Genomic DNA, 13,606 nt, shown 5'->3' with positions numbered 1-13,606 from the left:
GCAATTCTTCATTCCACTTTTAATAATAGTCAAATTTAAAAATATGCAATTTAGCTATTCAGAAATAGTTATCTTCAGTCTTAAAAATTATTTTGAAATTATTATAATACACAGTAATTAAAATAATTGTATTAACCCTCAGATTACCAAGAAAAAGAAAGCGCTCACATCCAGTACAATTAGAATCAGATTGACCAAGTAGTTTTTTCTATATTTAGTTGTAGATTTTATTTTAAAATCATGTAATGGTGTTTTGTCATTGTAACACATGCTCTGACAAATAAAAATGCTGGAAATGATGCAGTGATATCATTAAAATGACATCATACGGGAATTTTATAATCAGTAAAGTTAGTTGTATATGATCAAAACTCAAAAAGTAGTCTGTTTTTGGAACAGATTAAACTTTTATTTTTTCCTTATTCTTTCTTAGCTTGCATAACCATTACAAATCACTATAGAATGCTCTTTGCAAATAAGATCATCACATTTTACACATTTTAGGCTCATTTTCATATTTTTTTTCCTGTTGAAGAAACTGCAACTTCCTTGTTTGTGTCACAGGTCTCTGAATTTGCCAGGAATCTGTTCACATTTCTCTGCACTCTTTTTTCACAAGAGATTATTTCAGTTCAAGATGGAAAATTCATCAGCAATAACTCTTCTGCTTATTTCACTCCAGGTTTAGACCAATCCAAACAATGAATGTGTTCAAAACTATTATATTGTGGAATAGAGCGACTGTTCATTTTCTGGTCATCTGTTTCATGATATAGCACCTTGTCTTATGATTCATTGAGTCTGTAACAGATTTTGACACATTGTAATTTGAAATGATCTTTAGCTTCTTTTCTTGATTTGTGGATTGAAGTGTCATCATCAGGACAACTATTTTTCCTTTTTTGGGTAATAACACACTAAGGTCACAAAGATCCCAGGCTATTATTTTATAAAATTGAATAAATAAATTAAATAAAAAGCTTAACAAAAGCACAAAATTTAGAGATTCAATGAGGAAATTAGAAAGATTATGCCAATGATACCTCTTCCTGGAATGGTTACTCACCCAAGAAAGTAGGAAAAGAAAAGTCAGGAATTGGCTACTGTTATATAGACCGTATGATTTTATCATTTTTGGATATACTGTATCCTGTTTTGGGGACAAGAAGGGATAATATAAAAAAAGAGAAAAGGTCAAGGAGGTCATCCATCACCAAGCCTGTTTTCCAAGTTTGCTCATTGCCATCTCTCTTCCTGCTGTCTTTCTGACAAGAATCCAATCATTTTTGTATTGACACAAGAACAAGGAAAACTTTGATTATACAAGAACTTTTCTAAAGAACAGTCCAAAGGCAAAACAAACTTTGAGGGACTTTTTCATCATGGGGTAACTATTAACCCATGAGTTAATTGTAAACTCTCTCTCTTGCATAGGTTAGGCATGAATAGATTTTTTTGTTTATCCAGTTTTCTTTGTTGTTCCCATGAGCATTAATATAGCTTAGATTATAAATTTGTTTAAAATATATCTTATTATTTTATCATTTTGTTAGCAAGTGAATCACTTCCAGATGTTAAATCTCTCTTTTATCCCTCCTCTGTCCACCCACTTTCAGCCCTATACCTTTAAACAAACATGACAAAAGTTTCTATAATGAAATACAATATTCACATTGGTTTCTGTTACATTCTCTAAAATTATATTTTTTACAAATGAAGTATATAACTTAATCGCAAAAAAAAATTTATATCAGATTTGACCTAATTTCAGACATGCATTTACACATCACTTTTATTAATATCAATCAAAAACTTTATTTAATTTGGAAGTACATTAATAAAGCAAGACCTATATATTATATACTAGGGATCAAAACAATATAACAAAAGAAGTAGACAGTAAAAGATGGACAACTTTCAAATGCTTTTCTTCCTTGCATCTTCTTTCCTTCACTATGACTTTTCTTCCTTGCATTCCTTTTTCCTGCTCTCATCTGCCTATGTGCCCTCCTGCAGATCTCCGCTTTTTAAAAAATCCTTGTCTCACATTCGGCTATTCTTGACAGGACCTCATCCTGAGGGATATGGCTTCATAAAATTGATGGCCAATGATGTCCATCCAGGACCCTCTCCTTTCCCAACCTTTACAATTTTGTATCTCTCATTGCCTTTGACCTTTGATACTTCATAGGGTCCCACAAATTTTGGTGTCACCTTTCATCTTGGTCCTAATTGAGTCCTTTTGATGGTGACCAAATCACCCTTACACCCTTACAAATTGTGTGGCCAGTTTGCACCTTTTGTTGTGAGCTTGTCAATTTTTGAACACATTTAACTTTTGAACCCATTTATTTTAATTGTTCAACCTAATGATATAGTCTCACTTCATCAGGTTGAGTAATTAAACTCATTCAATCAAAATATACAACATTTTGACTCCTTGAACTTTGTAATGTTTCTTTATCTTTTACTAGAAACCTTGAAACAAAAGTTAGTTGTTATAAGAAAAATCATTGTATAATTAACATCAATATAAAAAAGTGTATGTTGTCAAAAAATTTTTTATGTTCAGAAAACAAATTTTTATTCTGTAATTCAATAGTCGACACAAGACTTATGAAACCAATTTACTTACAACTTTACAAATGTAAATATAATTAAAACATTTTTAAAACTTATCAGCAAACTTTTTATCCTCACTCTATTCTTCCTTAATATTACTGATAAATATTCTGAGTGAGAATTCAACAACATATCAAAGTTCAAGTCAGTTTCAAACTGTACCTCCATACTCAAGAAAACTGATAAAACACAGTTTTTATTCAATCACAAAAAACTTTTCTTTGCAGACTTTTCCCAAACCAAAAAAGAAATAGAACCACCACCAAGACCACCAATGTAAAACAGTTATATCAGAATGTACTATTATACAATTATTATACAAATAAATTTAAATTATACATTTTTTATATGTACATTTTGCCTATTTGCAATTCTGTGTTTTCAATGTTTCCCATGTTGATAAATCCAAAATTCATTTATTTGCAGAAAGATTAATTAAAGTAATGACGTAACAGATTAAAATAATTTAATCATATCTTATGTTTCTATCTTAAACTTCCATTCTGCAATTTGTGTTAATGGCCATTAAACTACACCAGTGGATACTGTCTCAGTTTTTTTACAATACTTTAACATCACTCAAATCAATATCCAGTTAGTATTTACTATCTGCATACTAAATGTGCTGTATTGTGTTTAATATCAGTATGCATTATGAATAATCAACTTCGTATTTTATAAAAAAATTTTAGTTAGTTTTTCTTTTGAATTATACAATATTGATAATATTTATTTGTGAAAACAAAAGATCTTTGCAAAGTATCAAACAAGCTAAAAACAATGATGTTCCAAAGACAAAATTAAAGTGTTAGGTCATCAGGGAAGAAATTCAATAGTTATGATCACTTGTGCTTTTTATCAAAAATTAATCTACTATAAAAAAAGAAAGAGAGAGAAAAGAAAGAGATAGAACTTTCACATCACCATCATGGGTTCATATCCTGAATGAATATGAATTCTTGAAGATGAACAGAGCTTTGATTCTAGATAAATCAAATAAATTCTAGTGTGATTTTTGTTCATCAAGAATTGGAGGTTAATATTAAATTTGCAACAAATATTTTGTATTTTGCACTTTTTAAATAATTTAAAATATAATGTTCTTTTATTTAAGTACCATTTGTCATTGGCATCAGATCATAAAAGGAAAAATTGGTGTGAAATGTATTAAGTATGTATTTTTAATGTCATATCATTGATCACTTTTAACAAAGAACTGTATTTTATGTTCAAGTCATCTCTCTCTGGATGGAATTTGAAAGAGAATAAAGATTTAAACTGGCCCAAATTTGTTTGCTTGATCTTTTTTTTTTTTTAGTTCTTTTATGTTTTGTTATGGATAAAAGTTCAACATTTGAAAACATTCAATTTTAGATTTTAAAGCTTTTAAACAAATCTATCTAAATCTTTAAATTTTGACAGAATTTAAAGCCTTTCTCAGAATATTTTTTCTAGTTGTTTATTTATTAAAAAAAAAATTTTAGATGAAATGAGAAACAAATTGCCCAACAGCAGTTTTCCTGAAGATAGCAAAAGAGAGTCGTAAAAATCAAATTCATAAAAGGAAGAAAGAAGAAATAAAAGAATAAAAAGAAATTCCATAAATCTTTCCTCTTAGTTAAAAATGAAAAAGAAATGAAGAAAGAAACAAGATCTATTACCAAAAATAGTCCAAATAACAAACAGTAATGACAGTTGTAAAATGATTTTAAGTTTAAATTGATGTTATTAAATAACAACAACTTACAAATTAATAACAACATATTAAATAGACTATCTTTTGGTATTAATAGTTTTTATAAACAAAATATACATACAAATACTTTTGATAATGTATTATCATCTTTGTCAGGCAAGAAACCTTTGTATATATTGGAATATGTATACAGTAGATCCCCCTATAAAACCGTTTCCTATAGTTATGATTCCTATAAAAATTGTGGCAGTATCCGTAAACAACGGTAAAAATAACTCCTATAATACGTAAAACGTCATCGGGCAGCCGAACTACTTTCCCGCCGTCCGTAGCGCCACGCTACGGACGTTTAGGCGGATAAATTGAGTTTAGTATCGTCTGTTCATATAATTATATATAAATTAGGTACTGTACATATAATTATATATTAATTATATATAAATTAGGTACTGTATATATAATTATATATTAACTTAATTTATTGTAACTTTATTATAATTAAATATATATTTTTCGCCGTCTAGCGTCACGCTACGGCGAGTTAGGCGACCTATCGTCTGTCCAGTACTGTAATTTTATACATTTCTTGTGAAAGAAACATTTCTTATTTAACGGCCATAAAAATTATTTATATTAAGGATGTCTCCAAAGGTCAACGAAGTTTTCGCAGAAAAATAATATCAGAAATCGCGGCCGCGGTTTGATGCGCTGTTCCGCGACGAAACCAAGCTTTAGCAACGGGCGTAGTCGAACGGTACACACTCGGTAAGCAATCCTACAATTTTTTGTTTATAACGTAGTTTATACGGATTATTTTCAAAAAAATATACGTATTTTGGAAATGTTGAGTCGAATTAGTCTAGAATCGATTAATTTTATGAAAGAAAACCTTTCAAACAGCCGTAGTCCGTAAACTATGATTCCTACAAAATTGATTCATAAAGAACGGAACGTATCTACCGTCTTATAGGGGGATCTACTGTACTTCTTCATTGAAAGACAGTCTATTTAATGTGCTATTTTTGATGTTTTGGCATGAATTGTAAGTAAAAACTTTATATTACATTAACTATAATATAAAGTGATAAAATAAAATGATTATTATTTATAATGAATACAATAAGGCCTCAAGTGTAAACAAAAAATATTATGTACCTTATAACTCAACTTTATTAGTTTCATACTAAATTTAACTTTTAATTCAATTTTATTCAATATATTTTTCCATATTTATAAAAAAATTTACTATACTACTATTTTTGAAAATACTTACTATATGATATACTAGGTTTGGTAGTAGAAGTAGCTATTTCATGTTTCATTTGTATCTGAAATAATAGGTAGACAATTTATATCAATTTATATAAGTTTGGTAAAATAAAATACACATAACCCTCAATATTATGCAGTTAATTGGTTCTGCAAATATACCATATATGTATGGTATATTTGCAAATATTGGGGTTATACTTGATTAAAGGGGTTACGTCATTACTCATAACTCCTTTAATCATCGGGATGTTAAGGCCTGCTCACCTCATCGAAGGATGGCTTAAAACATAGAATGTCATCCAGATCTCTCAATCCTTCTGATGTCAGGACTGACACCATCTAGGGTGAAAGTTATGCACCCTAACTTGCAATGTTACGATCTAGATGTTAAACAGAGGGCTATATTCTATCGAGCGGGGAGGAGTCGTGAGCAAGTTTCGATCATAGCGGGGTGAATGTCCATACTCAACAAGGAGATCAAACAGGTTAACAAATAACGAAAGGTTTAATTACATAAAATAAAATAAAGAGATGCATAAATCAAGATAAACAATATAACCTATCGTAAATCAAGTCTATTTAGAATACACCTCTAAGCGCGAGAGAGAGAGTTTACAATCAGTTAAAAATAATGATAATATCTCTGTCAATCAAACTTGGAGAATGCAAGATAAATGAAGGAGAGTCAGAGAGGGACTATCTTCTTCTTCTAATTATTATGGCAAATTCCTTCTGGTCATGGACTGCGGTTTCTGTGGCAAGTTCCTTTCGTCATGGACTGCCAGCTCTACGGCAGAATCTAACTTTCAGGGACTGCCCCGAACTCATGAATTGTTCTCTTTTTTATTCTGTTTCCGCCCATTAGATTTTAGTATTTTGATCTTCTGACAGGACATACATCTGATGCAAGAGACAGATGTTCACCAGATAATTGCGCTAAGATTTTCTAAGGAAAGTTCTACTTCCCTTTCCCACAACAAAACTATGACTTTTGTCTATTTTATCGCTAAAATATTACATTCATTTTATTTATCAGTCATAGACCTTCTCACCTGATTAATAACTCAGTGTAACATTTTTCAAATAAATTGCTCTCCACTCTCGCATTCTCACAATATTAATGAATTACCAAATAATTTGATACTAGTACAGGGTGTTTATAAATTAATGGTGCAGTTTTAAAAATTAATAATAAATCTATTTATTACCTTATATGGGCAAACCTTACAGCATAAGCAGCAGCAACTATCCAAGATTTTTATGCATTAATCACAATCCTTCAATATGTTCACCCATGGTCACATGACACACATCTACATGGTAATCAAATTCTTCCCATATGTGATGTAGCATGTCCTCCATGATGGTCTGCAGTGCATCCTCAAGGGACATGGGCATTGATGGTACATAAACTTGGACAGTTGCTGCTGCTTATGCTGTGAGGTTTGCCTATATAAAGTAATAAATAGATTTATTATCAATTTTTAAAACTGCACCATTCATTTATAAACACCCTGTATTATAGTACTACACTATGAATAACTAATGTTCACTTTTTCCTACTATGTAATGGTGAAAAGTAGGGATAAGGAAATGGCTCAGCATTGTCAGTTTTGAGTTCTGTTGAGTTGACAACATTGACTTTCCCTCAGAACAGAACTGCATTAACCAAAACTCACATTAATGGAAGCTACATATATTGAGGGTTATCTGTAATGAATTATATCTTAGATTTTAATCTGTTGAAAGTGACATATTAGAAATTTACATTTATTCTAATATATTCCAACACAAAATTTTTGGATTATTATGTGTTTATAATTTTAATAATTTCTTTATTATAAATGTACTATACTTATTTTTAGCTACACAGTTTTATCCAAATTCTTTCTTAATTAAATGATTGTTACAGAAAAATATTTTAATGCACAAGTACTTTTGACAGTTTATAACTGTCCTTTAGTCTCCATATTGCCTGAAGAAGACAGTTTTAAATGATTGTTATAAATACTCTGTCAATTTTGATTAAATTGTAGAATTTTTTTCTATATTAATGTTTATAGTATATTTAATTATGTTAGAAGATACAATAATCAACATAATAAAAATGGTTAAATATTTATTAAATTTAACAAAAATATTTTAAATATTTTGGTTTCAAATTTTAATACATTTTACTTTATGATTAAGATTTACTCTTAAATTTCAGCTAAAACAATAAATTAAATACTAAATTTTCTGATAGAATAGTTAACATCTACATGATATTTTGCATAATAAATTAATTTAGTATTCTCATAACTAACAAGATAGGTGGGTTTTAATTTAGCAGAAAATATTTTAAAATTATTTCATTATTTCAATAATACTTTTTTTAATCTATTATAATGATGAAATAATATATAAAACTTCAACGTTTTTGTTATTTTTCAATTATTTTTTCAGCATTTTTAGCAAATATCATTTTATTTTGTCTTATAAATTAATTATGATTTAGATTTATAAATATAATAATAATTATTTCATAATAATGTTGCTTTGTGTATATTATACAATGAATTGCAAACATATTCAAATTTTCTCTCATTTTTATTAAGAATTGAAATTATTAATTTAATAAAATTACCTTAGCATCCTCTGCATTCATGTTACTTATCATTGATGTACCACTATTCCAATATACTGCAAAACTGTCCAATATAACTAACTGGAAAACAACATAACTTAACTTTTTAAAATTCTAATTAGCAAATACTTAATTTCTGTAATTGAATCAAATTCAGATTAACTAAAAATATTGTTATCATTTACCACTAAATAAGTATCTTCTAAATTTTATTTCAATATTTTATTGAAAGCTAAGAAAATTTATTAATCTAATATCAAATACAATATATGGAGAGTTCAATAAAGTTTTATAATATAAATAAAACATTAATTTTTAGTTTTGATAATTTTCTAGTTACTTTGTAAAAATATGCATTATTAGTAAGAATTTAACTTTCAAAACTTGCTTTTTTCACATGAACTCATGGCTGGATTAACCATAGACAAATTAAGCATATGCTCAGAAAGGGGAACACCACAGAAATTTTTTATTGCCTGATTTACTATGAACCATATAATGCAAAACTCAAATGGTGCAGCTGAACCAAAATCCAGAAAAAGGGAACCATACAATAAATGAAAAAAATTAAAGTATTTGCTGGTGTATAAGACTTGCATCTTTTTAATTTGTAAATATATCAAAAATGTATTTTATGTTTAATTATTTAAATTTTTATTACATATACAGCATATGGGGACACCAAAATCTTTTTAAGTGTTTAGAGCCTCTGAAAGTCTTAATCCAACCCTACATGAACTTAATCAAAAACAATAAAGACTTAATATTCTTGCATGATGAAAGACTTGTATGTTCATGTTTTTACTAAATATTTTTGAGAACTATTTCCCTCACCTTCAAAAATCACACCTTGAAGAAAAAAAAAATCAACTTGAATTTTTAAATATAGCCAAAACAATAACAGTAACAACAATGTGAGAAATCAATATAAACAACATTAAATATTTTAATGTTTATATGTTCTCATTAACAAAACATAACAATAACCATCATAAATCAATCATAGACATGTTGACTTTTCCTTGAAAAAGGACAAAGCTTCACAAATGCTTTAAATCTTTACTACAGACAAATACAGACACTGCAAGAGTTTTTCTACTAAAAACAAGAATCATCACAATTACACTAAGCTGTTATTCTTACAGATAAATACAGTTAGCTACAGCATATCTTTAAACCTACACAACACTGATCTGGATCCAACATTACACAAAATGCACAAACACCATCAAGCAATCTTGATCTTAATGGTAGGCATTCTGATCATCTCAGCTAACATCATTTTGGCAGAACTGCATGAAATTGCTGATGACTTATGGGTGCTCCTTTGGCGAGAGGGAAGAAATCATGCCATACAAGACTAGATCCACCAGACAACATTCACAGATAACACAGGAAATGCCACTTCATGGCATAAGATGATACAACTCATTACATTGGGATGCAAGCTTTTAGCACAAACTGATTACTTACATCAAAACAACCACTTCACACCTAAGCGATAATTCCACCAAACAAACACTAAAAGGTTTAATGTTCAAACGTTTTCGGCCGTCTTTCAGAGGCTTTCGTCAGGAAAAATTGTGTAGAACAGAAAAACAGCTCTATCTAACAGATTTTCGAATATAACTCTGTTCTAATTTTTAAAATTTAAATGATGTTGACTACAACAATCGTTCCATATTACAACATATAATTTAAAATATTTATAAATACGATAACTACCACTGACACGAGGCTTAATGATGCAGAGTGCAAGCAGGTGGTTATAGCTTACAAACCGTCCCTCCAACAAATTTATAATAGAATTGCTAAGGATTTAAACTTGCTCTTAACTTATAGGAGAAAACAGAGCATTTTTAGAATATTATCTAATGCAAAAGACAAGTCTGAGGACAAGAAAGCGCCAGGAGTGTACCGCATTCCATTGCAAGACAGTCGCTTCAATAGACGTATAACATACATCGGGTCCACATATCAATCTCTAGAGGCTAGAATACAAGACCACAAGTATGATGTGTCCAAGGGGAAGTTTAATACTGCACTAGCCCAGTATGCTACTGAACCCAGGGTTTCTCCTTGTTGGGATAAAGCTACGCTTTTACACAGGGCGTTTGACCGACACGTTCGTTGGAGGCTATTAAAATTTATATAGCGGGCATGAAGGGAGGTTGCATCAATGCCGACTATATTTTGGTTCCACAATCGTGGAAGTATTATTTACAAAGCCACAAAGCATAACTATGATTTTTTAAAGGAAACAATTTTTCCCTATCACACATTGTTTATACATCGGGCTAACTTTTAACAATGAATATATTACCAACAACACATATATTATTGTATATATTAACACCATATATATTATTATTGTATTTATTTATAACTTTATTTATAAATATTTTTAATTATATGTTGTAATACGGAACAATTGTTGTAGTCAACATCGTTTAAATTTTAAAAATTAGAACACAGCTATATTTGAAAATCTGTTAGATAGAGCTGTTTTTCTGTTCTATGCTGTTTTTCCTGACGAAGGCCTCTGAAAGACGGCCGAAAATATTTGAACATTAAACCTTTTAGTGTTTGTTTGCTGGAATTATCGCTTAGGTGTGAAGTGGTTGTTTTAGTATATATTTCCAGTTTCTTTGTCAGTTTTTTATGTTTTACTTATATCAAATAGCAAACATGAAGCATTAAAAGTTTGTATACAAACACATACACATCCAAAAAACAATACTAAAAATATATACTTCAGAGAGTCATAGAAAACAACACACACAAAACGTACTCTGAGCCAGAATCACAAACAAAACATGTATTTTCTTAGCACAATGTTGCCATTGAGAACATATCACACAGGACAACCTTTTTCCTCTGAAAGTTTTCCTGTGTGATATGTTCTCAATGGCAACATTGTGCTAAGAAAATACATATAATAGAGAACAAGAAGCAACCAAGATTTAAAACAATACATCACAACAATCAGATATCACATTTATTGACACAAAATCACATACTGAAGTCAATGATGGAGATATTGGCTAAAACTAAGTAAAGCACATCAAACATGTCAAAAAACCAGCAAAAAATACAAAATCATTTACTCCAACAAATTTTTTCTTCCATATACAACAGACATCGTCAGGTTCGATTTAGAGAATATAAAATAGAACAGTAATTTGAAAACTAAAATAGAACATTTTTAAATTAAAGTTTAATTAAGCATGAGGTTTGCACATGTCTATTATAGAATTACCATTAAGAGTTAGATAAGCTCAAACACTCCACCAACAAAATTGAGTCTGTTTCTTTATAGTTAACTGCTGTCCCTTTTTTAAAAGGCCTTATAAATGACCTTTCCAGATATTTTAATTGGTGCTGGTCCATAGTATTTTAAAGATGTGCCTTTTCTAAGTCCACTTGCATGTCATTATCCAAAGAGTAGGAGGCCAGCACCACACTGGACAGATGTTTCTTAAGGGTGTATTAGTGTTTCTTCATCCTTGCCTTAAGGCTCCTAGCTAAAGTGACTAGTTATTCTAATAAATACCTTCTAACACATTAAGCACCACAAAAGATGGGTTTAAAATATCACACTAGGCTATGCTCTTTTTTGTGGACAAAATAGTACAAAAATTATGGCAGTTTAATATAATTTTGTCTTCATTGTTGAAAAACTTTTTATGATTGATAATACACTGACCTTTTGTTTGTTTCCAGCAATGCCATTGATATATGCACAAAGCAAACATTTTTGGCCTCTTTCATGGACCAGCATCAGGCTTCTATTGAAGACTTTAGCTAAAATTTTGATATCTGGAATGCTTTTTTAAAAGAGCAATGTTCTAGAACAAGCTCAATTCAAATTAACTAAACCATCCATTTTTTTCCACTACGTCATTAACCAATGCCATTTACACCCAAATACTTAACAAATTTAACACATCACAATAATTAATAATAATCCTATATGTGGAGATAAATTTTAGGAACATACATATGCAAACAGTTTTACGTTCAACAATGTATTAAATATTATTTGTGAGCCATAATTTATAAGTTTCTGTGATAAATTATTATGCTGTGTTAAATTTGTTAAATGTTTGGATATTAATGACACTGGTTAGTGACGTAGGGAAAAAAATGGATGGTTTAGTTAATTCGAACAGAGCTTCTCCCAGAACATTCTTCTTTCAAAAAAGCATTCCAGATTCCAAAAGTTCAACTAAAATCTTTGATAGAAGCCTGATGCTGGCCCCTGAAGAGGCCAAAAGTGTTTGCTTTTGAGTCTATATTGACAGAATTGCTGGAAATGAATGGAAGGTCAGTGTATTATCACTTTGTACAGTATTTTCAGCTTGAAGGAATAATAAGTTTTTCATTTAAAATTTATGATTTCTGGACCCATAGAAAATCAAGAGAGAGAGTGACTTACCTTGTCAATAGCTGTAGCAAGATTGCACAGAATGACTACAAACAAACAAAATTACAAGTGATTCATTGGAATCGAGACAAAAAGGCCAACTATCTGTGCAAAAAACTAATATTATCACAATGCTAATAAAATTGTTGAAAATGAACATGCTTAAATTTTATGAGATTTTCAAATACAAACTAACAGATGATTAGAACATGACACATCAGTCATAACTGTGATTGAACCAAAACACTTTGACCAATACCTATCTACACAGCAGCTGAGTCAAAGAAAAAAACAGCAGAACAAAACCTAATTATACAAGAATTTGAAAATAGAACTGGAATAACTCTGGAAAAATCAGTAGCAGTCATTTCTGTAGTAGCTGGAACCCCTGATACTGTCTTAAAAAATCCAAACAAACATGCAAGTATCTTGGTAGTCAACCAAATACTATTTCTCAATTACTGAAGGTGACTTTGTTGAGTACAGCCCATATCCTGCAAAAAACCTTTGAATGTATCTGGTTCATGAAATAAACTTAATATTTACAGAACATCAAGGCCATTCTCTACTTTACATTTGACAGACTGTGAGAATTCCAAATAATAAAGTTGATAATGATTTTTTACTTTATATTTTATTATAATAATATATAATAAAAATAGTGTTACATTAAAACTTTTATAATCTACCTTGTGAATTAATTTTACTGTGTCTTGAAGTATACAAGGCTTCCAATTTTCATCAGTTGTTTCAAATGATAGATTATGAAGTGTAATACCAACTGAAAATGGCTTTGAAGGATCAGTATATGGATCTTCATACCGTATATGAATATCTTTAATCTTTACTTGAAGATTTTTAATTATTTGAGTTACAAGTTTTTCAGTAAAGGTATCTGCTTTTTCATCTTTCTTTTCATCTGTAAATAATTTTCATTACAACTTCTTAGCTTGTGAAATTATTA

The 13,606-nt window shown here is 29.6% G+C and overlaps 1 protein-coding gene across 1 annotated transcript in view; it reads right to left on the bottom strand.

The window, feature by feature from the left end:
* The window catches only part of LOC111622618 (vacuolar protein sorting-associated protein 13-like), a 435,263-nt gene that overhangs the window by 375,120 nt on the left and 46,537 nt on the right, over window positions 1-13,606 (bottom strand). Inside the window, exons 8-10 of the mRNA XM_023365028.1 lie at window positions 13,332-13,561; window positions 8,217-8,297; window positions 5,592-5,646 (exon numbers count right to left, since the gene is read on the bottom strand). Of these exons, the coding sequence (XP_023220796.1) occupies window positions 5,592-5,646; window positions 8,217-8,297; window positions 13,332-13,561 (366 nt within the window). The remainder of the gene's footprint in view (window positions 1-5,591; window positions 5,647-8,216; window positions 8,298-13,331; window positions 13,562-13,606) is intronic.

Source organism: Centruroides sculpturatus, unplaced genomic scaffold, assembly GCF_000671375.1.
Source record: "Centruroides sculpturatus isolate CEXI.00-Female unplaced genomic scaffold, Cexi_2.0 scaffold106, whole genome shotgun sequence".
Classification (NCBI taxonomy): Eukaryota; Metazoa; Arthropoda; class Arachnida; order Scorpiones; family Buthidae; genus Centruroides; species Centruroides sculpturatus.
This window is presented reverse-complemented; position numbering and strand designations above follow the sequence as displayed.